Genomic DNA, 26,306 nt, shown 5'->3' on the forward strand with positions numbered 1-26,306 from the left:
CCGAAAAGTTGTTTTTTACAGTCTTCCCATGATATTTTGACAGTTTAGATTGATGATGTCATCAACAGACAAATCCTGAAGTTGTTCCACTGACAATTAATGGGAGATCAACTTGGTAGACAAGGTGATAGCACCCAGGATGCTTTTTCAAGTATACAGGCACATTTTATGGGTAGCACTACTACATGAAATAAAGCTCATAGATGTAAAGCTCAAATATATTAAATGAATCCAAAAGAGTTAGTCTCCAGTTATTTGACAGTTGAGCAACTCCAGGTCTTGACTCCGGATTAAATCAAAGATTACAACCTTGGTTCTCTGGGTTTTAGCTTTGGAAGAGTTGCTTATGTTCACATATATCATCTGAACCATCCAAGATAGTAGGAAGAATGCACATTCTTTTCTTAGGGTCAATTGATTGTGCCAGTCAGACCGATAAGAAAAACAGAAACGCTCCATACCGTCCATCCTTCAGTACATTGGTCACATTCCTCTTAAGCTGACAGATGCAGTTTGGGGCCAGTTTGTTATCCTCAGCCATGGGGTTCAGCTGGGTGGAGAGCATGAAGGCTGCAACGAGGTAGAAAGGTGACAAGGGAGTTGAGAGTCATGCAGGAGAAGCTCCAGTTCATTCAACAAGGGGGCTCTTGAGGATACCCCCTCTTATAGCCACCCATAGTCTTTATGTCCCTTCTTCACTGTCCATGCTGCTGACAATTTAACCACAAAGGCTTCTCCAAAAGCAGAGGGAAACCCTGCATATTAGTGGATACAATTAAACCACCAGCTATTTTTAGTAGTTATTTAAAAACAAACCAAAGACATTTTGTTTATGAGATAATATCTGTTAGGGAAATCCAAGATCTAACATTGCCCTAAATGATAATTTTGCTGTTTGAGTGTTGAAGCTAATCTTGGTTCATAAACAATAATAAAACAAGCAAATAGTAAACATGTTGTCCCCCACCAGTGATGTAGTTCCACCCTTGGGTCAGTCAGTGATTGCTGAGTGTACTTGAAATATGAGTGAAATTGTATAAGCATTTTCGTATGGGACAATGAAAGGACAGATTGACCATATATTTCTGTTGCCTACTCTCCTCAGAATTAGGCTTACAAGTTATATCTTGAAATGTAGTAACTGTAATTGAGTGTTATGAATAATATAAATGCTAAATGATAAGTGATATATGGTATTGCACAGTAGGTAAGAGGTAATATGATATAAGTAGTCAACACTGACGGCACAGTGGTAGTGCAGTGATGAGTGCAATAACAGTACAACAGTCCAACAACTGTACAATAACTACAGTGTCTTGTGGTTAGAGGTTTGCCCAAAAATTCTCGATTGACTCTCACTTCAACACATCAACCCAGTCTGATGTCTCCAAGTGTGTAGCGTGTGTAGACTATTATGTTACCTATGATAACTTTAACTGTATTGCTTTACCACTGAGTCCCCATTCATTGTCAATGCCGCCCCCTAGCAGCACAAAGTCAACATTACAGTGTGTCTAACTAACGAACGAACAAACTAACGGACGGAGACCGATCCATAGTCCCCCCTTTGGTGGGGACTATGCAGATGTTAACCACAGCAGAAAATTGTAATCTTGGCTTATAGTTTATCTCACTGTTGTCATGCAACAACCTGTTTTGGATATAAGGTTGTCTGCTAAGGATATAAGGTTGCTTTTCTATTCAAGTGATGGTAAGGTTAGAGATGCAAGCTTATGACTGAAGAAATCCTAGTTTGAATCCCCAGATTGCATTGGAGAATCTGGGTAAGTAAGGTGAAAGGAGCTGCTCAGTGGCTAACAGTGGCCATTAGTAGAAGAGTGGCATAGTTGTACTGGGCAACTCCCATGTGTTAATGTATGTAATTATATTAATCTGAAGAAGGGTGTTGCCGTAAAGTGTCTGTGTACTCTACAAAACTTGCCCTGGGTAAATAAAAGTTAATAAAAAAAATATATAAAATGTATACTTACAGGACATAGTGTGCAGCCCATCGCTCATCATTAGCCGAAAGCGGGTTGGACCGTTTCCCCCATCAATCTTGCGAATGTTCTGAGGTACAAAAGATACACAAGTCCAACAGCAGCTCAATAAAATCAAAGCATAAAAGTTTGTCTCACTAAAATACACTGTATGTTTACTTGATCATGCCGACATGACAGCATTCATTTTATTGAGTATATGTAACAAATCATTTAAGTAGGTTTCCTAAATAAAAAAAAAATAATGATCAGGCACATGCAAAGTCATTCCCTCCCTTGTGTCCTTGTCTACTGTCTTTTGTAAATGAATCTCTGCACAGCTCCTTTTAAAACACCACTCTATTTTATAACAAGCCCATTAATCTAACTCATACTGTAAGCTACATCATATATCAGAGTAGGACTGTCATGACTCTACAAAACTAAGGACAATTGATCAATTCATGTGCTTATCTTAGATAAAACGATAATAGTAGTTTGGCGCCTGTAAACTTTTCCTAAACATATTGCATCCCTCGATATTCACAAACCTCAAACTCCTCCGGATCAAATCAGATAAGTGAAACAAAACTATGGACAAATTGATAGTCAACCCCGAAATATTGATTAAAAGTGACTGCAGCAACATTGGGCAGATATATTGGTTTGCAGATATATCAGGCAGATCTTGGCTTGTTATTAAATATCAGATATCGGCCAGTCAGTGTTGTCCACTACGGATATGATGGAGGTTCCTCCCTGACTACAGCTAGATACAAAACATTAATTCATTGAATTGTTCAATTAGGTTTTTTGTAAATGAACTCTTCATTTAAAAAGGTCTCATGTTTCCGAGAGTTTCCCCTGCCATTGAATAGGTGTGGTGGGTCACCCTGCCTTATGGAGCTGAGAAGCTTAAGCATTTAATTGGTCTGGGTATGAATGAAGAGTTTTATGTCCCATCGTGGTCTTAATGCTGTTTCAGAGGCTTTTCCACACTGACAGCAATACAGTTCTGTGGCAATCACTAAATGCTCCTAGCGTTTTGGCATGAAAAAAGTCAAATTTGATGATTTTGAACATCGGCACAAAATACTTGCTATCAGACTCTTCAATCTAAAAATATAATAATCAATATTGGCCTTATCGGTTGAACCACACTGTTATTTCTGTTACATTTTATTATGTAAATCTGTTTTCCTTAACAATCATTGTTTGCTGAATGCAAAGCTTCCTAGAGCTAGTCACAGTAGATGTGACTGATCAAATCTGTGAGAAGACAAAGATGCAGCTCATGGAAGAGGATTTCTGTATGTGGTATGGTCTGTATGTGCTGGTGTCACTTTGTTTTACCACTTTACAAACCTGGGATATATCTTAGCATAGCCATAGGCCTACCCTGTATTACCAGCGTCGCTGTTACAGGTTATGAAAGTAAAAAAGCATTAGCACCATATACTCACCACCAACTGAAGCACTGGGTCACTGACGCTATTACCATTTGATAGAGCCTGTAAACAAAAAAGTCGAGCTATGTAATTTGTGTCAAGTACACTATTTGGCACAAGGTTAAAAAAAAAAATGGTACAGTATTGTATCTGGCAACAATGCAGTTAGCTACTCCATTTCAGAGACACAGTTTCCATTGTGCCTGACAAAGTAAAAACTATGATACGTTAGCAAGTTACGTTAGAAAGCCATTTTGCTTTATACAACAATGGAAGATGGTATTCAAAAAACAAAATAGTCGTTAGTTCGCTAGCAAACCATAACTGCTACCCCAGCTGAACAAAGACCATAGTTTGGTCTGTCACAGCACCATGTCATGGTTATCTCCTTCAATATTTTCCTGCTGTAAACTCATGTTGTAGATGATAAAATATGATGCAAAGCCGATTCTTACCTCTATCGCTCCTTCTGAAAGTGTCGTCATGTCTGCGCGGAGTTTATTCAACTGTAAAGAGAACAATTTAGTGTGATATTAGACAGCCAACTGTATGTGTGTACCGCTGACAGCAATCCCTGAATTGTCTCTGTGGCGCCAACTGCTCGCACGAACGCGCGAATGTTCATAGTTTACTACTCCAGTTTCCGTTTCCGTTCACAGATCTGACATCAGTTTGAAGCCCACCATCACATTCTAAGGAAACCACGGTTAAACTGACCCGAGACCAGCCGTATTTATCAGCGCCATACGTATACGTGACGCATCACGCTGATCCGATGTGTACGACACGTACGACGGTGCGTCCAAGACCTACTTGTGGAAACTGGGAAATTTCAGGTACCACCTTTTAGACAAAAACAAAACTTTTGCAGGCCATGTTGTTGAACAACGTGATTACTATATTATACTGAAGTTAATATTGTGTTCCTCATGCTAATTTACTTTAAAGGATCACGTTAGAAATACGTCTCTGACTTTAATGGGTCATCTTTGACAATGTGTTACAGGCATTTACATTTGACGAAGTAAACTAAACTTAACTTACTTAGTAATTGTTTACAGCTGATAATCATTGAAAACAAATCATATCTACAAAAAGAAATGTGACAGCAAACCCTATTCCCCTTTTACAATGCAGTCAAACATTATGGCAACACTAAATGAGAAGTAGGCTACTTTCATCCTATGGTCCGTGTACCCCTATGTTCTACCACCCATTTGACCAAAGCCAGATAGCCTAATTAACGGACGACTTTTGGCTCAGCCTCTCATGATTATGCCAAATACGATGGGTGCATTCAAGCACCTACCAGGATGCATCTAGGAGTAGACTAAAGGAGAAGGGTGCTGGGGTAGAAACTTTATTTTTTACAGTCTATGGGTAGGACCTCCCAATAGTGGTTAGCTACTTGCCAAAGTGATTGGTAGAGTAGACAATATTTCAGCCACAACCACAATTTGCTAGCATTTGGCTGCTGGCTAATGTAATGACTGTTAAATTTCCACCCTGACTGGGACATGCCCTATTGTCCTCACCTTGGGTTGGAAACTTCCCTGTTCCCAGTTGTCCTGAACGCATCAACATGCACAGAGCAGCCTATTTGTTTGATTCAAGATGTGATACAGGAAAACACATAAACTTGATGTCTTTCACAATTGAATTGTATCATCTGAATTTATTATCCTGTTACATAACATCATTAAAAAATGCAACAAAATACACATTGATGCTCTATAGAGTGCCATGAAATTATACCGAGCTGTTCCTTTCTTTGGTTTGGCCATACATTTTGAAAAAAGTTTGTAGTGTTATCAAATAATTCTAATTTTATTGTTGTAAAAATAAATGCTACAGTGGCTATAGACCATTTTTAATATTTAACTGCAGCAAAAACATTTTCTAAGGAATACATGAATTTTACAGGGGATTCTGGGCTCCTCATTGTGTTTACTTTATAATGAAACAGGGGGAAATTGCATCTGTTTGGACACACATTGTGATCCAGCTAACTGTATACTGTACGTTAAATCTGTACAGTCATGAAGCCATCTGAGTTCCTTGTCTGGGTTTCCTTGGGACAGCTGTGTAGATAATAGTTCCTACTTAGGTGGGCCACCAAAGGAGCCTACATAATTCTTGTCGATTGGGAATCCCACTTTATCTTTGCTTCCTGGATCTCCTCTCTGCAAGATAGGCGCTCCCGGATTAGGGTTGTTGATGACACCCATGAAGATTGGTACTTGGGTCATATCATCCATAAGGGCAAGGAGGAAGGGTTGGTTGAGATAGAAAATGGGGTTGGACGCCCGTGAGATGACCACAGTGGTCGCTGCAGCAGCCTCTGCACCCTCCTCATTTATCTCCATGCTGGACTTATGCATCACACTGGAAACCAGCAGGGGGCCGTCTGCTATCCCAGCCAGGTTGGGGTGAGTAAACATCTCTCCTAGGCCTAACATAGGAAAGGACGGGTTGAAGTCGAGGGATAAAGTTAATATTACCTTATTTCAATAGCATACATGAATAACTTCATGTAATTTGACATGTTGTAAAAATCCATTTTTGCGCCTGTCATTTTCCTCATTCCTCATATTTTCACCAGGTCTAACAGTATTTATTATTACTGTCAATTATTATTTATAGACAGTAGAGCAGTCTTACCCAATTTGGTAAAAACGTCCTGTAGCTCTTGAGAATACTCCAGTTTGAATTTGGGGACTTTAACCTGTACGGCCCTTTCTTTGGGCAGACGATCATAAAGGTCTGAGATATTCAGCTTTGCAGCAAGTGATGACACATTGACCTTTCCAGACAAGGGCATGACAACTAGCAAGCTCATGGACTTCTGGAATGGGAAGCTCGCTACCTGCACAGGCAGAACAAAAAGGAAGTAGTGTAAAGCTTTTTCATTATTATGGATAACAGAGGAGAAAAATAGGTTCCATTCAGATGAGGGAGGATGATAAGAGAGAGATATGTGTTAGGGGCAATGATGAGGTGATGAAGAAAAGACAGAGTGATGACTTTACCTGAGCTTCCAGTTCATTATCAATAAATAAACTCAAGGGATGTTTGGCATCTTCCATAATTTCAGTGTCAACCATGTGCTTGTCATCAATGTAGAACACACCTCTAGAGGTGAAGCGTGGGTCAAATCGAGCTTTCCATTCTCCTGTTGCAAACAAGGACAATGGATCTCAGTTTTATCTCAGGAGACAGAATCAGCAGCACAATACAAATATAAAGTAGGTTATCAACGCAAAAAAAAAAAACTAGCAGCAACACAGCAGGAAATAACCAGCTATCATTTTTTTCTTCTCTGTAAATTAACATTTCTTAGCAAACATAATGCTATGCACCACTTCAAAAGATGTTGTGTGTTTTGTGATATTTCAGCTCTTATTTACCTTTGAAATGGACAGCATTAATGAGCATGAGGAGCAGATTGGGTGGTAAAGAAGATAGGAAGTCAGTCATTTTTCCATTAGTTGCCTTCTCTACCCAATCATTTATCTGTTGCAGGCTTTCCAAGGCCACTGGCTCTGAGTCATACAACTGCTGGGATTCATGGACAAAGTCTTCCTTTGGCTCAAACCCTACAACACACATCAAAGACTCTCTCAGACTATATTTTTCTTAAACCTGCTCTGTAGAGCAACACTTTTCACTCACCCACTCGCTTTCTTAGCAACATTAGGTAATAGGTAATGTAATGTAACTATAAGAAACTGCAACAAGAAAAACATCAAAAGGTATAAGAAACTGCAACAAGACAATCAGAAAATGGTGCTATGTGCTATGTAGAATAATGTATAATGTAGTATCATTTTAGCATAATTCCAGACACGTTGTTTCATTAAGGCCTTGGCTTTGAATTAACTCCCCAGACATAACGCCTTGTTCATCGAGGCAGTAACCTTGGCTCAGGAAGATGCGTGTGGCAATCTGCATGTCATTGTTTCTGAGCTGCACCAAAACATTATGCAGGGACTGGTGGTAGCAAGGCAACGTGTTTGTATGGAGATGATGCATCAGAAGCTCCTCTGTCTCATTTGCTGCCCCTGAAATGAAGAGAAGTGAAACAAACAGTTGAGACGATTTACAGAGCAACATGCAAACCTTTATATATACTGCAAACTAGGACAACCAGTTGCTCGCACACATTTATCAAATGTGGTACAAAACACAAAGTACAATTTGGCATGTAAAACCAGCAAAGTGAGGTCCATACATACCCAGAGCCAGCTGGGAGAGCGCTAATGATATGCTGAGAGGAGATATGATCACATTGGGCTGCTCTGGCGTTGTCTCCAGGTTCTGCAGGAGCTGCATGCCCAGCTTCTGGATGGCAGCAGCTATGGCCTCCCTGGACTGCGGGCTTCGGCCGACGGACAGACAATCCCCGTCTTGCTCTTCCTCTGATGAGCCCCCGTTGGGCCCAATGGTCATGGTTGTTGTGATTGGGGGATCTTGTGTGGTACTTACATCTGTTGGTTCAGGTGTACTTTCGTTTATGTTCTGAGGGCAAGAATATGAGAAAATGTTGAGTAAAAGGGCTTATGAACCGCATGTGTTCCTCATTCTGTTATCTGTGAATTGGGACGGTCAGAACACTGCTGTCACAAAACAAGGACAGTGAGGAAAAACATTCAAACTCTCCTGCTTTGCCTCTAACCTCAATGGGGTGGCTGGGCATCAAAGGAATAAGAGGCACCAAGGGGATTGCCTCATCATCTGCCACCTCTGCACTCTGCTAAAAAGAAACACAGTATAAAATATTACATTTCCGTTACATAATCAGCATAAATTATAATATAATGTAATGATGGTTTATGATTAATTTCAGTGATTTACAGTGACTCCTTCTCTGCAGAGACAGATCAACAGGAGTGTCAGACGAAGGTCCATGTCTTTACAGTGTAGCTGGAACAGAGAGAAATTATGTTGGCCAAATCAATGTGTGGCACACTCACTTCTATGTAATAATAAACATAACTTGTTCAAATCTTGTTGAAACCCCTCTAGCGTTGTTAAATAAACCAATATCACTCTGTAGAGTGAATCATATTTTCAATACTCCCAGTCATGGTTACATCCCAACATAAAAAAAACATAAAATCACATCATAAAACAAAAAACATTCTCACCTTAGATTAGTATCTTTGTTTGCTGTATTGTCTGCAGGTCTCAAATACCTTCCCTCTGCTTAGTGTCTCTCTCTTTGAAAGGAACCAGAATCATCTGGCAGTACACCTGAAACATGGGAGCCACACAAAAGATGTACCTTCCTTCAGGACTACTCCAGTGAAACTGCAAAGCGTGTGCACTCATTTTGGACCACAGCCCAATATTCAGAATATATATATATTTTAAATAATTTGTATAGGCTACACAGACGTGTTTGACAAAGCATACACAAAAACGCTCTGGTCTTGGCAGTGATTCTATTTGAATATGAGTGCATATGGCAATGTGTCAAAAAATAAAATAAAAAAAAAAGTCCTATATTCACTTCCCCATAGATGTCCAAAGATGAGAAAATGCATTATCTCAAAAGTAGTAATTGATATAGCCCCCTTCATAAACCTTACATGAGCACAATGAATCACAAATAAGAATATCTGAATGTGTAAAATGTTTACTTACTTACTAGCATATCCCATCAAGACTTCAAATTAATTAAATTACAACAGTGTGCCAATAAGTTAATAAAACATATTTCATCTTACCTTGAATTTAAATTAGATAAAAGTCCTGCTATCTTGTCTAAAAAAAGAGAGACTAAGTGAACGTGAATGGCAGTATTCCCCGAGTGTAACGGATTGGCAGTTGCTCAGCAAACAGTTAAATATCAACTTCCATTGATTGGGGCCTCATTTAAGTCACTATTTGTTTGTAAATGTAGCTACTGAGACTGATCCAGGGTCAAACATTGAAGCCTGACAATTGGCTATGCAATATCTCAAGGGACAGAGGATAATATCATGACACATTAAATCTTTGTGAGGGAACATGATGACAGCTTGATTGCAAAATTGGAATGACTACACTTGGTCAATCCAATTTTGTGTGGGCAAACAAATACGGCGTGTTGACAATGGAGTTACAGATTCAATGTTGGTGAAATAATAGAAAACATTTCCCAGAAACTCTTGGCTAGGCTATGGATAAATTGCCAACTTGAAGAACTGTCAATTGATTTATCTCTTACCAGGTTACAATGTGTCAGCACTAATTGCTTAAGACGATGAAACAAGGTGGGGGGAAATCACTCAGCTGATTTGGTCATAATAATCACTACTCATCAGAAGCGTATCTTTTAGATCACATGACAGCAGCTGACAGAGACCCGTCTGCAAACACAACAGGGGACTTTGTCCAATTAGAGGTCTAATGACTCGTCCTTAGCCAACATCTGAAGGCAAGGTTGGGAGTCACAAACCTCGGTGACTCACACAACAGCTGGAACACACAAAAATAATGTGGAAGTCATTTTATTAATCCAGTTAATAAATAAGCGTTTTCATGTATTTTTCCTCATTAAAATGTTCCAAAAGATACTGGATCAATCGTAGCTGATTATCAATATGCAACAACTAATTCTGTTTTGAAAACAAAGTTGACTAATTAATGACTAAGAGCTTTCACTCCAAGTTTACAAAAAGCACATAAAATGTTAAAAAGAGCATTTTGAGCTTTGGGCGAATAATTCAAAGCCGTTATTTCTGAAAAGTAAGCAAACTGCATTTAGAACATGGCAATAATAAAATCATACATGGATAGCTTTGTTTGTTGGATGTTATCAGGCATTGAAAACTTGGCAACAGATGCCATGGTGTGGCAATATCATTTAGGAAAAATTTTATCACTAATACAAATTGGGCTGGGTTCAAGAAACAAAAATCTTTCAGTACGCATTTGCAATACACAATGAGAAGCTAGTTAAATCACAAATTCAAATCATTTTTGAGTAATTCATGACTCAAGTTGCCATTTTCTGAACATATAATTATTAATATGCAATTACATAGAAATGTCACAGTACAAAAATCTGTTGCATCTTGGCATTGACTGTTCCTATGCTAGGTTGTGTCGTCAGTAATTAGGAAGTGGTAAGTCCAATAACTGGCACACCCAGTCAAAGTGGCATCTGTTTCTCATGACTTGTGATATACTCCCAGGTTAATGTTGCTACAGGTTCGCTGACTGCCAAACCAAGAACTCCTAAACATGGTTTAGACTATTTCAAAGCAACTTCAAGTAATTTATTAGTGGTTAAAAAACATTCAGTCTTAAAATCTGCGTGAGAATCTAAATGTTAGAATTCAGGCCATATTTGTGCAGTAGATTAAAGGCTGTGCATCTGTAATTGACTTTTGTATGCGACGTCAATTGAAGCATGTCCACTCTGAGAAGATGCACCAAGACTGTCAACGAAAACAGCGACTGTAGTTTTATTTTTCATGATGTATAAACAATCTGTGAAATAATTCTCATCAAAAACAGAGTAATGCGAACAGAAATAAATGGTTTGATCTACAAATACTGCATAGTTCAATCAGTGCATTGGATGCATGTGTGTTCTAATGTCAACGGGAAATGGAAGGTGAAGTGAATGTATTTTTGGTGTTGGTATGCATCTATTTGGAAAGTGTAAACACTACATTAGAACCATGTTTGGTTCCACCTTCCTGAGCAGTTCTTCTGATTCATTCTTTTGAAAAGAATAACTGACCTCGTCAAGAAAAGAATAATTGACCTTGTCGAGATAAGAATTTTCCATTATATACTATCTATACATCTATAGGCAAAATGCTTTAAAAAAAAAAAATGTGATTTGCTGTACAATGATGAATCTCAATAGCGTGGTACAACTTTCCTGTCCACCAATTTGGTCAGTGCCTACAGCCAAAGCGGCAATAGTCGGTAGACATGAAGCTCATACAACTACTGGACTAGTGCTGCCTCGTTCAAAAAGCAGTTTAGAGGAATTGGCAGCTTGTCCCATCGGTACAATTGGCCTCAGTCCCAGAAGGAGGAGGGGCAGAGAGGGGACTCAGGCACCTGGCGTCAGCCTTCACGAAGAGGACACTTTTAAGGTCAGTGGTAAGAGTGTTTAGCGTAGCTGAGAGCCATTGCTTTAGCCTAAGCTAATAACCGGATGGCACCGTTCTCAGAGCCCAGGAGCAAAAGCCTCTTGGTGGGCAGGACTGCCAGGCTGGTGAGAGTGCCACGGAAGTTCTCCGAGCTCAGCTTGGTGCTGCTAATGGGGCTGAGGGAGATATCTGCCATGGAGTACACTCCTATCTTGTTAGCCACTGTTCCGGTCACAATCTCTGAACCATAGAGGTCAAAGGCATGGATGGGGTCAGAGTGTGATTTGTACTGGCGAAGAGGCTTATGTTCCAGATCTTTCCACACACTCAGTGTGTAGTCTGTGGAGGAGCTGATGACCATGTTTCCCTCTGCAGCCTGAAAAGAAAAACAGAAAGGAAGTCACAGAGGTCATAATGAGTCATAACGAGGCAAACATACACCTACACACTTACCTCAAGCTGGGAGTGAGCTCACTTATTTATTTGATATTCTTAAGGCCAAAATCATTTTAAAATTAGATAAGATAATGAACAGAGTTTATCAGGTTTTTCCCACCTACATATTAGAACAACCACTACTCGACAGGCATAAGAATTGAGTATAGAGGCAATGGGAACTCTGGGTCATATGTATGTGCCAATGAGAACCACTAAGGTCTTTCTAATGAGTAACTTATGTGCATATTTGCCTAAACTTGTGCCTTTAAAACCAGAGATACAATCCTTGACCCCACAATTTGGGGTTAAATAAAGTTTGCTCAGCCCTTGCGCTCTGTTGACTACAAATTTGCTGGGTACAACTTTCACCATCCTCCTGCTCTGAATACTTATATCTGCTCCACTGCCTTTTTGGAATGTCAAAATAAAACCACTTGGCTAATCTTCTTCTTCAACATTTGTGTATCACATGACTGCAGAAAGTTTGAGCCCCACCTTCCCCAAAAATGGAGGACTGGCTTGAGTATGTCTAGCAGACCAAAAATACAGTAAAGTGAAAAGGGCTCTTATGTAACAGTCTTGTTTGTGTGAGATTAGGCTGTGCTCAGAGACAAGGTAAAACTGATTTTACTAAACAGGTCAATTTTTTACATATAGATCAAAGTCTGATTTTATATGTCTATTTATAGATCCCATTGATAATCTCATCTGCATATATCTAAATTGATAAATTGAAAATAAACATATTTAAGTAAATGTTAAACGCACATTAAAGGGCAAAAGATCCTGCTTCCTGACAATGGCACGACTCATTGCATTTTCTGAATGGGCTGCCATCATTTCCATCAGGATTGGGCAACGTGGGGTTTGAACTCTATCAGTTAATCATAGCTTGCCCACCATTTGATCATGATTTTGAAAAGAGAAAAAAAGAAAAGAATTGATGAACATGTGTACTTAGATTTAGCTAATCATACAATCACACATAGTCTCCTATGGTTACAAGCTTGACTGACATAAATTTAGATAAACTCCTGTCCTAGTCTGCTAAGCAGCTCTCCCTCCCCTTTTGTGGTTGGCTGGCCTCCATAATGTCACATGGGTGAAGGCTTAAGTTTGGAACGCTGCATGAGCTAAGTAACTTCCTCATCCAAGTGAAAGACAATTTGTGAGCAAACCAGACATGGAAAGACACAATTTAAGCAGATATAAGCTAAAATGAATCCCATACTGTACATTTACCAATACACAGGATTTTATGTTGCAATTCTTTGTGGGTTAGGGTTACGGTTAGTTGAGTGTGGGAGTGCCAGGTCACCGGGGTTATCAAGTGGGCCCTTCCATCACAGATGTTTCGTTGAATTAGGCTCACGACTCATGAACAGTGTTTAAGTCGGCTACACCACTCTGTACCTACACTTAGGCATATCCCTAGTTCCCAACATTACTTTTTAACTTGTTATTGATCTCATTAATAACAGTCAAGCTGACACTGCTGATATATGGTGGTTGATTTTGGCAAGTTTGATTTGAGGGCCTTTAATTAGCACACGACCAGTGACACCAATTAGTGAATGAACATAGGTCTAGTCTTTTCTGTCAATGTGACTTCAATATTGACAAATTTGGTCGTTACAGGGTGTAGAAACAAACGTTCAGAGTCAAAAAACTTGAATTATCCTTTGTGCATCAGACCGTAACCATCAACCTACAAAATAATTCTGATTCCTACTTCCAATACCCCATTATGTGATATAATAAATGTAAGGCATATACTGAGCACTCCTTTGTATGGATGAAATTTACAGCAGACGTATGATATTTACAAAAAATTGGTGTGTGTGTATACGTGTGTGTGCAGTACTTCTATGCAGAGTCAAATTATTTTGGCAATTCACAGCTGTTTTCTTTTTTTATAAATAAACATACTGATCAGTTAGAGACTGTTGTGCAACCAACATATTGATTTTAAAACTGAATGTAACTACTATTTGATTTTTACAATATTCTGAAAGCAGTCATCTATTGATATTCTCTGCGAGTAAGCAATGGAAATTCTGCCTTCAGATTTTGTCATAAATCTCATAACTACCACAAACCCTACCCCAAAACAACCAGAATCTCTACTTCAAATTAATATTTTCATATGAAATTGACTCATTCAATATCTGCATAATTCTGGTTATCATACTATGCTTTTCATGTAATCTATTTGACTGTCACTGGTAGATCACCTCACAATAGTCAAAGAAAGAGTAGATTATCAAGCATCCCTGATTTAAAGACACTAAGATGTTAGCCAGAGGCAACCCCACTATGGCAAAATACAAACATATGAACACGAAACTGAGCTGAGGCAAACCTTCATTTGGAGGATATCTCCCTCGTGAGCAGGCCAGCCCTTCAAAACAAGGCCTGTGCGTGCGTCTAGCAGAACAATGAAGCCAGATGAGAAGCCTGCAGCCACTGTGCGCCCTCCAGGACTCACTGCCAGGTAGCGGATCAGCCCAGCACTCACATTGTTGTATGCCAGACGAAACTCATGCTGGGGACACAGGGGAAGATGTGTCACTTTGAAACCTGAAATGACTCTAGAGTGCGTGAGTGTAGAAAATGCAATCACAATTTTAACGACACATTAACAATTGATAATTGATGGATGTTTTATGGCCAAGGTCTCAAGTGAGATTCCTTAAGAGTCTCAATACCTGCAGTCCTGGTTTGCGGGGATCAATGAAGCGGAGAACAGAATCTGCGCTGCCAAAGACAACACTGCAGTGTGGAGCTGGCATGGTGGTGACAGCTGTGATGGGGTTCTTCCCATCCAGGGCTTCATACGAGCGGATCTGCTTCCCTAGGCACAACAGAAGACAGAATATAATTATACGAGAAAGTAGACTAAAGCACTTTTGTTCCACCCATTTGTAATCTAATGTACTTTTACTAATAAAATTAACAATATTATACGCTCTGGATGCATAGTCCTAATCATGAGTGGAAATGCATTGTTCTTGACATCTCTCACCTGTATACTGGTCCCATAGGTGCACAGTGCCATCACAGCTGACCACCTCCTGTGAAGCCTCTAGCTGCCCCACATAGAACACTGACTTTCGATGGTCGGTATACGTCAGCCTGGGCTCCATCTCCCGTGTTCCATCACCGTTGTTATAGAGGGGCCAAAGCCTCACGGTCTTGTCTTTACTGCCAGAAAGGAAGTAGTCCTCTCCTGCCAACGGTGCCAGACACTTGGTGGTGCCCGAGTGACCCAGGAAGCTCTGCAACCGGATCTGGTGGAAGTGGAAATGTGGATCCTGCTGGTTGAGGCCAATCTCGTATTGCCAGTAGGCCAGCCAGTTGCCCTGCAGGGAGCGGCCGCTGCGAGGGAGCTCCTGCTTCAGGGCGCTGTCCTCTGGAGTGGGGCCCGTCACCCAGGAGGAGGAAAAGGAAGAGAATGTGGCGCCGATGGATTGAGTGGTGAAGGTGGAGGCGGTGGTGATGATGGGGGCGGCATGGCTGGGGTGGGAGCGCCCCCAGGAGTCGACAGAGCCCAGGTTGGGGCTGCCACCATAATCGGTGTCCCGGGACACTTGGATACGGTTTCCTACCAAGTGGCTGCCGAAGGTGCCTGACTCAGGGAGTGAGTCGGATCCCAGAGGGGTAGAAGTAGTGGAGGGTGCAGGGAAGGGGCTGCGGCCCACACGTCTGCCTACGCCAGAAGACAAGCCCATGGAGGAGGGAGGTAGCTCCACCCTGGAGGCTGCTGTGGGGTTAGCCTCCGGACTCCCAGGGCTCACATTCTCATGGTAGGACTGGGCCAACCGCCAGACCAGCTCGTGGTTGGGCACCAGTTTACGAATTGCTGTGTCACCTACAGAAGCCACAACACAACACTGGTGTGAACCACTGGAGTGTAAAAATATATCTGACTTAAGTAGAAAATATAATGTATGTCCTCCTGCCTATTAGGGCATACTGTATTTGACACAAGATGGGGTGTTTCTTACCTATGAGGCAGTAGAAAGGGATGTAGGAGGCATAGGCCATCTCAGTGTTAAATACAGTCTGCAGCTCCTCCAAAACCCCCAACTCATATGTCACATTCGACTCGTCAGGTGTGCAAACGTCCACCACAGTGACTTCTCCCACAACCCTGCGGGGAGCGCTCTCCAGCTGCAGTTTAAGAGAACTAGTCATTGCATCTGTACATTTCAGAGTCCTGTGTAAATTAGCCAATATTCTACAACACAAAGAACCTGTCAGTGCCAATTCCAATCTTGAAGGAAAATTGGTATGTTGAAACTATATGGAGAAACATCTAGGGAAATAGACACTTGCATATCCACTCACACATACTGTATGTGTGTGGACTTCCTCAGTCAGTCTCTCTCTCTGTCTCTTTCTCGAGTTTGTGTTGTGTGTTCCGTCTCTTGTTTTTACTATCTCTAATTTTATCTGCTTTTGTGTCCCTTGTTTTCTGTAAAGCACTTTGTATGAATAAACTTGACTTGACACTCTTTATGTGTGGTGTGCAGTGAGTGAATACCTGGGGCTGCAGACAGTGCAGCAGAGAGAAGATGGTGAAGAACCGACGCAGAGTGTCAGCCATATGCTGCTGTACCATCTCCCTGCCGATGCGCAAACAGATGAGAGCCATCAGGCTGAGTGTCTTGAGACAGACAGCAGAGCGTGTCTGCACCCCGCTGGGGAACCTGAGTACAGCAGAACACGTACAATGAAGCACAGGATGAGTGACGGATTCAATATAGCACCTTTTCCCATTACGCCCCATCTATTTCAATCCAAACATAAAAAAGAAATTACATTTCACTTGAGCACAAATTATATGTACACTATGAAGAGTATGTGCAGTTTAAACAAAACAATTTGTTCCCACCCATATTGGCCAATACCTTTATGCATTTTTGTAAGAATCTTGCAAAATGGGTTCAGCTTTTCAAACATGCCTATCTTCAGATAATAAACTGTTTCTTAAACAAAATATCATGTTAGTTTTGTTCTGTTGCCAATTTGAGAGTTGTATTAAGTGACACACTCCTAGAAAAAAAGGTCACAAAAATGCCTATTCCACAAAAAGGCCAAATACTGACAGTAAAAATATCGTACCAATCCCAATATTGCTTTTTAAAACTGATACCAACAGTCTGCCAGAGCATCCCTAATCATGAATTGTGCCACCACATGTTTGTGTCATTGTGTGCTTGTGTGTGTGTATTTACCCCATACGAGGGGAGGTGAGCAGGTCCAGTAGGGGCAGGAGCACATCCTGGTTAATCTTCATCAGCATGTCCATGAGAGTGGTGTCAGAGAGAAAGACAATAATCTTTTGGGTAAGCACCACAGCCCCAAGTAGACTTGCCTCCTTACGGGTGTTAAGACGTTGCGAAGAAGGTGGAGACACCTGGAAAACATATACAATACATTTGTAGAATAGAAGAACATTTGCTAATATTCCTGAATAAATCAATAATTAATCGTAATTACTGCAAATTTAGAGATCACAGTGAACAAATAAAAAGTGAACAAAAAAAAAAATCAACATCAATAAGTCATAGGGGTTTTTATATGTTGTTGATATTTTTTTACCAGGTAGCCTATGTAGGGCAGGTACTGGTAGGTGAGTACAGGCTCCCCGTAAAGGTGAGCTATGTAGATGAGACAGTCCAACACGGGCCCTGCTGTCTGGTCTCCAACCACAGGCTTCTTCTCATACACACTGCCCATCCCCACGCTCTCCAGACTGCTCTCCTCAGGTGCAGGGGTCACAAACTGGTGCTTTTCAGGGCCTATAGGCAGAGAAAGAGAGAAGGGAAGGGGTGAAAGAAAACATAAGCAGTGATATATGAAACTATATGTAAATACACAAATCCCCAGAGCATGATTTGGTTATACATCTAACATGTCGGAATGCTATGTAAATGTATAATGGGGGTAATAATATTGTTTAATGTCATCCAACTACGCACCAACATAGCAAGTTGTAAGCAATCGTAGCAGATTTCTGGCCACATATCGAGAAGTCACCGTTGGTCCAAGCTTTGCTGATAGCCATCTAACGGTCTTGCAGACTGTGTCTGTGTGTAAAAATATCACAAACAACATTAAACGGCAGCAAATAAAACAAACAGTGCCTTACATAATCAACCTCCCTCACTCACTCACCAAGAAGAATCTTTTGCTCTTTCTCCTCAGAGTCTTCTGCTGGATCATGTTCCTCATCCTCTTCTTCTCCCACAATGCCTTTCTCAGTCTCTTCCAGTGCCATCCCATTCACAAACTCTCCCTCCAGAGTGGCCACTGTGGCCCCTGAATCCTCTGTGCAACCAGAGAGAGTGAGCTCCAGGCTTGGGACATTGGGGTCATCTGTCCCCTCTTTACCCTCATTGTTCTCAGTCATCTCCTCTTCCTCCAGCTCTCCTCCCTCCTCTCCCTCACTGGCCTGCTTCAGGTCCTGGCTGCTGTCAGCTGATTTGAGACTGGCTCGATCCCGCGTTGAATCTCCATCCCCTAGTGAGAGTTCACTCGCGCTGCTCTTGTCACTGAGTTTCCCCACACTTAGTGACTCCTGGTCTTGATCCTTGGCTGCAGAATTCTGGCTCTGCTGTTTCCCAGCTGCCACCCCTGCTCCACTGTTGACATAGAACCCATTTTGAAAGTCCTCTGCCTCAGAGAGAAACACCTGGTCACTGAGACTGATGCCAGACGAGTAGTCTACGAGCCCCGTGTCTCCCACCACCCCGACTCCTCCACTGCCTCCAGTGCTACCTCCCACTTTCCCACTAACAGACCCAGATGACGGCCGTCCATCGCTACACTGGAAGTCCTCTTCCTCTTCCTCTCCAAGGTTACATGTCCCACCCCTCAGCCCTTTACATGCTTCCCCGCCAGAGCCTGAGATGCAACTCTCAAAGCCAGTAATGACCTGCAGCACATGGGGGAGGAGGTTGGACAGAAAGGCCTGCAGGCCAAGCCTCACAATCAACTGCAGAATGAAGCAGTCAGTGTAGAGATAGAAACGTCCTCGCAGGCAGTGAGGGTTTTCATAAACGCTGACCAGGGGCTTCAATAAGTACTTGCTGGCATTCCTGGGACCCAGTACTCTGGAGATGGGTTCAAAAAGGTACCAGGCAGCATAGACAGCAGTGGACTCCTCAAGCATGAGGGCTAGAACGAAGGGCAAGAGGATCTCAAGACCCTCAGCTGTGATGTTGCCCCGCAACAGCGTCTCAAGCTGCTGCCACAGGTGAAAGACCACATCTCTTCCTTGAAGGCTACAAGTAGTCTCCATCTTGGCTTGGTAGGAGAAGATAAAATGATGAAGTGCTGGGAAATAGGTGGGAAAAGGAATGGGGGTGACGATTGGGCTCAATAATTGGCAGGGGTTTGGGGGAGGGAGACCCTCATAGATAGGGTCATATTTGAAAAGGCGTGGACGAGGGCAATCTGGTTCTTCTGCACATGTATCTGCTCTTCTGGAGTGCTTATGTATTAGCAGCAGCGTCTCAAGAGCGTGATGCAAAGACAGTGGCACATCACGGAGGTTGGCAGAGCATAGCTTTATAATAGCTTGGAAACGCTCTCTGAGAGGGGTGCCTGGTTTCCATCCTCTCAGTTTAGAGGAGTAAAATATCTCAGCGATGACAACACCAAGCGCTTGCATGTCCCTTTGGTAGAGCTCTGCAAGAGAGGTTAGAGACTCTACAATCATCCTCCCTCCTCTCCTCTCTTCACTAGACTCTGCAGGATGCCGTACTTCAGCATGCAGACTCTTCACCAGGAAGTTGTTCAGTTTCTCCAGCTCTTCCAGAGGCTGTAATGGGTTGAAGCCTTCAGGGAGGATGATCTTTATTTCCTCTGTACTGGTGGCAGTCACATGCCCCTCCCCATGTTTTTTGTTTATTGGCCCCCCTCTCTGTAACATAGCACTGCGTAAGCCAGGGCCCAGGTTGCATGTGACACTGCCAGTACCCTCACCAGGGAATGAACTTGGGGACTGGGAAACAATAAGTGCTGTATGGTCTCCTCCCATCTTCCCTCCCACTGTACTGATGGTTGGCAATGGCACAGAACAGGAGGCAGAGGTGGATGAGCCAGTGGAAGCTAATGAGTCCAGAGCTTCCATACCTTGTTCAAGCTCTTCATCTCTGTCTACCATGGTCCAGCCACTGGATTCACACCCTGTGGACTCTGGCACCATTCCATCCACAGTGTCAGCAATGGTGTCAAATGGAGGGATTTGTAGAGAAGGCACATTAAGAGCGGCAAGGCCTAGGAGAGGAGGTTCTGGTGGGGCATACTGGTAAGGAGCAAGGCGGGGCGGGTGGGGCTGGTCAAACAGCTGAACCACACCATAGCTAGTAAGATGGGTGTGGTTGTCCACAAGGTGCAGGCACACATTCTTGGCCTTGACAGCTTCTTTACCCGACAGCTTATAGCCAAATGTGAGGTCTATCCAGTGATGCAAGTGCTGGGACACCTCTCTGCTCTCCAGAAGGCGCCTATGAATCTCGACAAACTCCTCACAAGAGTTGCACCATGAAGGCACATCCAGGTCTGGCATGTCAGGGTGGATTGAGCGGAATATGGAAGGATCTGTGTAGAACTCTGGAATGCACTCATCCGGGGTCCAGCTCTGCATGCGCTCCATACTGGCTGGGTATTCATTAGGCTCCCACTGAGACCTCACGTGGCTGCATAACACTGACTTGGGCGTCTGCCGGGCTTTGTAGACATAGTAGGTAATATCTGAGAGTACATCTGAGATGTGATGAGGTACGTGGAGGTGGTCAGACTGCCCAGATCCACCAGCACCTACAGAGCCACCCAGGTCTCCGCCTACACCACCTCCCCCTCCCCCGTTAGCCCCTGCAGCTGCCAAAGCCTCTTTGGTCATCTCATAAGTGAAGTCCAGCTGCTTATCCCCTTTGTTGAGCCTGAATTTGGACCTCCTGAGGTCCCGGAATCGTCCAAATGGCACAGTGAAGTCCACCACCCAGGGCAGCACTGGGTGGTAGTTAGGGTCTCCTTCTCGCCTTCCCGCTAACCTGTTCAGTTCCATCAAGTAGCGGAAGTTGCTGACTCGACCATGGACCCAGTCCAGGACCAAGTTCTTGAGCTCATCAAAACAGTCTCTGCAAAGGTTCTTGTTGTCACTGTTCACACATGCACTGTCCCTTGGCAGGATGCTTTTTGGCACTTGTCTGCCAGTAACATAGCCTCCCGCCTCCCTTTCTGTCCCCAGTTCCTCATAATGGACTAGGTTGAGTCTGAGGCGGCTGCAGAGCTGCTCATCTACTGCTATGTCCTGCAGGGAGAGCTCTCCACAAGACAGCCCTGCTGCATGACATGCTTGCAAGGCTATTAGTAACTGGTACAGAATGAACAACACTTTGGCATGGCTGTTGGCAAGCTTGGCTGGGCTGTAGGAGACAATATCGTGGAGTGAATACTGAGTATAGGGTAGAACCACGTAGAGCATCTCAGCTGACTCCAGAAGACACTCTGCAGGGAGAACATTAGGACACACATGGTCTGACTGGGATTTGGAAAAGGAAGAGGAACTGGTTGGGAAAGAGTTTTCTTTCTCCTTTTCTCTAGCTGGAGAAAGGGATGGTGAGACTCTGTCAGATGAGATGAATGTAGAATTGAAGAGCTTCTGCAGTGCTTGACGCACAGCATCTATAGCTGCAACCTGCATCTGCTCAGTGGCCCCAGAATATGGCTGCACAAGGTTGTGATGAGCTTCATGCCATAAGTTCCTGAAAGAGAAAAACAGATAAATCACTATCTGAACTAGGTGTCTTACCCAATCATTGCATCTGATTGATTTTTTTATTCAAACGTTATGCTCACCTGCAAACAAGATATTAAAAGGGACATCTACCCATAGACTTAAGTTTTTTACAAAGCTCTTAGGCAGTTCAGTCTAGATAGGTGAATATGGAAATCTTCCCAAAAGCAACACACAAGACAGCCAAGACTCTCCTGATGATGTCTTTAAGAAACACATTATTAAGCTACCCCATCTGACAGAGAATGGGAAATCAACTTTGTGACCATAGTGATGAGGGATTTTTACAGGGATAAAAACATACATTAAAAGACTAGACAGAGGCAGGCTCCAATTCATTTTCAGTTAAGCCCCAGGTATCCTATTAACATCACAGATAAAAGCTTTCATTTTTTTTAATTTAAAAAGCTCTAGCTTTTTTATAGCTTTGGATGAGTTATTCGTGTTCACAAATAATGACTGAACAGTCAGTAGTCATAGGAATGACAGTTTCTCTTTGAAGGGAGATTTTTACTTTATGAAGCTGTTGCCCAGATACAAAGTAATTAGCAAAGCCACATTTCACAGAGAGAGCAAGTGAGAAAGAGTTCATTGATTGAACAGATAAGCATGTACAGTACCTGACATTGCGCTGCGAGACACACTGCATGGTTTTGATGAAAGAATCCTGTGACATGGCTTCCATTTCTTGATAGCATGGGTCTCTGGCCAATCTGTAGCTCAGCTTACTTTTCCTCAGACCCTGAATGCACACTCGTGTCCAGCCAGGAGGCAGCTTTGCCTGGGAACATTGAAGGTATGTGCGAATTTCTGCTTCACAGATGCTGTCGAAGCGGGCACAACGCATGACCCTCCTCTCCCTAAGGCCCATCACCCAGCGGGTAGGAACAAGGGCTACAAGCTCCTGGGAACGGGGACCTGGGCCTAGCTGCCGTCGGTCAACCCCCAAGTCCTTTTCTACTGCAAGCATCAGCCAATCCATGGTGAGTCTCCAATGCCTTCTAAGAGTCACACACTGTCCAGCTGCGTTCGACTGTCTCCCACAGAGGATGACTTTCACACCTCCATGGAGATAGAAATCGATGACACCAAGGGCAGGCTTAGTATCTTTTTCTGCCTGTACTTCTGAGGAAATAATTGAAAAATATAAATAAATAATTAGACAATAAACTCTTTGTCGATGTGTTTTAACAATGCTACAACTATGCAAAATCAAAATTGAAGGCAATTCAGAGATTCATCATTTTCCACAGTACAAAACTTAGGTTGCTGCGATGAAGGAGCAATATGGTGTTATTGAATACACATGACTACTCATCATCCCTCTCTGACTCAAATGTTGAAGGCTGTGCTCAGCTCACATGACTGAACTGCCTCTTTTCCTGTCAGGATATCTACTCTCATAATGTAGTGCCATATGCTCCTAGAAAAAAGCCATCAAGTATATATTTCATTTACTGAAGCTAACTTTTTCAGATAGTAACGTTATCCTACAAGTCATCAAAATGTCAGTCTGGCTGATCGTTTTATAATAGTTTAACATCAGAATGAATTTAGCTTGAGTCGACATGCATTCCTAGAAATAACTGCAACTTATAGTAAGCTTCAAACAAATAAGGTAGAGTTAATGTTATTCACTGTAACGTTAACAATACGGTGATAGTGAGTTGGGGGCTTTAAGAGGCTTTCAGAGGCTTTTGGCTCACTATTCGGGAAGTAGCCTAACTCACGTCAACTTAACGCTAGCTAAACCATTAAGCTAAGGTTTCCTACGCTTCAGCAAGCAAAAATACATCAGGTTACACCACTAACACAATAATCACCATGCACGGCTATACAAATCCACCTTAACCTTACTGTAATCACAGAATAATAACCGTCAACAACAGCGTTTAATATTTAACGTTACGTTGTTTAGCTCACCTCTCACCACTTGTAGCAGTTGTGACAGCTAACGTTAAGCTAACGGTGCACAGCCGATTTCATGCATCATGAGTTTGTAATATATTAACTTTCTAAAGTGAGAACCTGCTGCGGAACAACATGTACTTGCTCCATTTTGGTGGGTTACAGGCTTGTCAGCAAAGAGACGGCAGTCAGCCAGCAGATGATGTTTTGTTCTGAGCTAGTCGGAGCCATGTTGTAGAAACGGGAACTCACGTGACACACCACCAGCCCCATCTCATGTGATAACTGGCTGCTGCCCTGCTGCCGAGAGGAAAAGCAGAGCAGGGGGTCTCAAAGCCTCACAACTATTCATTTCAAGAGCCCCCAAATGAATAGGCATTAGACCACAGACCTCCATTTAATCTGATTTTGACCATTGGAACTCGATCCAAGAAGATTTTATCTGGTTACTTGTGATTTAGTACAGAACTAAACTGAATAGGCTACTGCTGTAGGTGGAGTGACAACCACAGTGAGGAGAGAGAGAGAGATATATGATCAAAATAGTCATTCTTTATACATTCTCTCATTGTGCTAATTGTCTGGTGAATTAAATAATAATACAATTAAACTTTTCCATATTTTGCTGGGGAAACACTTGATCCCCACACACTTCGCAAATTCGAGCAGTGTGGTTTTACCCAATTTTCTCCCTTACGTTATATATAAATAAAGCACACTTCTTATTATTATTATTGTTATTAGCTATTTTTAGCAGGCGTTTGCATACACTGAAACTGATATTTCCTGGTTCTTGACCCTGAATGACTGGGATGTAGTAAGAATAATCTCCACACGGTGGCATCATGTCTCTGTTAATTAGACTGCTTATTTAGCATGCTTGTGCAAGAAGCAACCTCTCTCAAGTTGCAGGCAACTAATTTATTTTTTCTCTCCCTTTGATCTGGTTTAATTTTATTGTTTCTTTTGCTTTATTTCTATAAAAAAGCTTAACCCTTAAGCCCCCTTTATCCCGCAGAAAACACAACTATTGAAGTTAATAGAAGTGCATTGACCACTGCTGCATGTGTTGTCCATGCACGAAGCAATTAAGTACCATGGCTTGATTTTGATTGAACATCTGACTATTAAACATGGCATATGTGTGCTTACTGATTCAGTTAGTAGAGGAGTTACCATTGGATTACCATGTGCAGTGACAGGGTTGACATTTTGTTAGAAAACATAGTGTAAAACTATGTATTCATTAAAATGTGTGAATACATATTGTAGATATAAGTCATATGAGTCAAACAGGGCAAAAGATATAAGCAAATATGATGTTAATCATTAATTGTACAGAATATGGCAGTCACATGACATTTTAGTCATATGCGCAGTTTGAATTGTGACAACATACTTACCTGACAATATACTTAACTGATTTACCTGTGAAAATAAAGTAACATACTTACTACTTGATTTACCTGTGGGAACAAAATGAGTAATATGCTTAGTTGATTTACCTATGAAAAGAAAATGAGTAATATACTTACCTGATTTGCCTGTGAAAAGAAAATGAGTAATATACTTACCTGATTTGCCTGTGAAAAGAAAATGAGTAATATAGGCCTACTTGCTGTTGTCAAACCTGTTACTTAGATATATTTTGATAATGTCATAACCTGACCAAATGGGATGCAAATATTAGTTTCCATGGGAAGAGGAGGCCAATTATATACTCAAAAAATGGGGGGAAGTTCTTTCAATAATGGCATTTCTTTTAAAAGGAAAGCAACACTGTATGGTGCTCAAAACAAATGTGATGACATTACATTATGTTTAAGTGTATAGGTGTATATTTTTCTGCAAGTCATACATATCCTCTTTGTGATAGAATGTTAAAAAGAATAGCAAAGTAATACTGTTCAGTAACAGGCTGTTTGTATATAAATTCACACCAAATCTGGCTATTTGCAGTGATTTCTTACACATAAATGTGAATTCCTTCTTATAATGGACTTGTAAATATGCCCTACCATAGACTCACTAAAAGAATATTCAATTGAGAAAGTTATTACCTTATTTTCAATGTCTGGTTCAGAAGTTATTGATTGAAATAGAGTACAGTGTGATATACAATATGTTAAACTATATATAAACTATATATATATATATATTGTAATATAAGAATAGGCTATATTGTATTATATAGAACAGCTACAGTATATGTTAGAGAAGTATGTCTCATAAAACTTGTCTAGAAAGCAAAGATCTCTCTGTTCACAATTAGCTGTCTACAGAAAGATTAAGGTTCAGTGGTGCACCACATGAGAGAAGCTGCCTGCTGTCTTATCTGGGAGAAACTGAATTTCATTTATATTCTATCATCTGAGTTGAGAAGCATGCTTTATAGAAAAATTATTTCTATTCTGATCATTTCTTTTGGTTAGATGATTGATGATATAAAGGACTATGACTCATGAAGATATGCTCCAGAAAAGGTGGAATCTGTGTGGCAAACTAAATCTGGAAAGCCTGTGCAAAACAGCAAAACATGTACTTTGTGTGACAAAGTCAGGTGACTTTGTTTTGTAATAGGTTTGCTATGCACGCATATTGCAACATCATGTTTGGATGTCTTGTA

General features: G+C 41.7%; 3 protein-coding genes across 7 annotated transcripts in view; all 3 read right to left on the reverse strand.

Annotated features, from left to right (window-relative positions):
* The window catches only part of rpa1 (replication protein A1), a 36,465-nt gene extending 32,454 nt beyond the window's left edge, over positions 1-4,011 (reverse strand). For all 4 annotated transcript variants that reach the window (XM_071527133.1, XM_071527136.1, XM_071527134.1 and 1 more), the window contains exons 1-4: positions 3,883-4,011; positions 3,443-3,490; positions 1,992-2,070; positions 462-570 (exon numbers count right to left, since the gene is read on the reverse strand). In XM_071527133.1, the coding sequence (XP_071383234.1) occupies positions 462-570; positions 1,992-2,070; positions 3,443-3,490; positions 3,883-3,912 (266 nt within the window). In that variant the 5' untranslated portion in view covers positions 3,913-4,011. The remainder of the gene's footprint in view (positions 1-461; positions 571-1,991; positions 2,071-3,442; positions 3,491-3,882) is intronic.
* A 1,515-nt stretch (positions 4,012-5,526) lies between these two features.
* serpinf2b (serpin peptidase inhibitor, clade F (alpha-2 antiplasmin, pigment epithelium derived factor), member 2b) lies at positions 5,527-8,335 on the reverse strand. The gene is made up of 8 exons (XM_071527155.1): positions 8,282-8,335; positions 8,103-8,177; positions 7,663-7,945; positions 7,345-7,488; positions 6,835-7,023; positions 6,457-6,599; positions 6,089-6,293; positions 5,527-5,879 (listed from the first exon to the last, which is right to left on the reverse strand). The coding sequence occupies exons 1-8, from the start codon at positions 8,333-8,335 to the stop codon at positions 5,527-5,529; spliced, it is 1,446 nt and encodes a 481-aa protein (XP_071383256.1).
* Positions 8,336-9,950: 1,615 nt separating this feature from the next.
* wdr81 (WD repeat domain 81) lies at positions 9,951-23,841 on the reverse strand. 2 transcript variants are annotated; one of them, XM_071527152.1, is made up of 12 exons: positions 23,696-23,841; positions 22,393-22,897; positions 18,145-21,740; positions 17,949-18,056; positions 17,569-17,768; positions 17,202-17,383; positions 16,508-16,673; positions 15,969-16,134; positions 14,987-15,832; positions 14,670-14,815; positions 14,324-14,506; positions 9,951-11,899 (listed from the first exon to the last, which is right to left on the reverse strand). In XM_071527152.1, exons 2-12 carry the CDS (start codon positions 22,752-22,754, stop codon positions 11,573-11,575), a joined length of 6,282 nt encoding a protein of 2,093 aa, XP_071383253.1. In that variant the 5' UTR covers positions 22,755-22,897; positions 23,696-23,841; the 3' UTR covers positions 9,951-11,572. The 2 variants fall into 2 exon arrangements, with proteins under 2 accessions (XP_071383253.1, XP_071383254.1); XM_071527153.1 differs by lacking the exon at positions 23,696-23,841 and adding an exon at positions 23,482-23,492 and having other exon boundaries at positions 22,393-22,755.
* Positions 23,842-26,306: the final 2,465 nt, after the last annotated feature.

The sequence above is a fragment of the Centroberyx affinis genome, unplaced genomic scaffold, assembly GCF_046629955.1.
Source record: "Centroberyx affinis isolate AG114_WGS23_722 - 3 ecotype Tasmania unplaced genomic scaffold, CSIRO-AGI_Caff_v1 ptg001494l_1, whole genome shotgun sequence".
In the NCBI taxonomy this organism is placed as follows: domain Eukaryota; kingdom Metazoa; phylum Chordata; class Actinopteri; order Beryciformes; family Berycidae; genus Centroberyx; species Centroberyx affinis.

Bases quoted from the DNA above. Each gene is read 5' to 3' on its own strand.
- wdr81 (XM_071527152.1), bottom strand. From the start codon at position 22,754: ATGGATTGGCTGATGCTTGCAGTAGAAAAGGACTTGGGGGTTGACCGA. The intron at 17,769-17,948 runs GTGCGTAGTTGG...CTCTGCCTATAG, and splicing joins GCTTACAACTTGCTATGTTG to GCCCTGAAAAGCACCAGTTT. The intron at 11,900-14,323 runs GTTTGCCTCAGC...TTTTCTTTTCAG, and splicing joins GAGATATCCTCCAAATGAAG to GCTGCAGAGGGAAACATGGT.
- serpinf2b (XM_071527155.1), bottom strand. From the start codon at position 8,335: ATGGACCTTCGTCTGACACTCCTGTTGATCTGTCTCTGCAGAGAAGGA. The intron at 7,946-8,102 runs GTTAGAGGCAAA...TCTTGCCCTCAG, and splicing joins TGCCCAGCCACCCCATTGAG to AACATAAACGAAAGTACACC. The intron at 7,489-7,662 runs GTATGTATGGAC...TCTTCATTTCAG, and splicing joins GCTCTCCCAGCTGGCTCTGG to GGGCAGCAAATGAGACAGAG.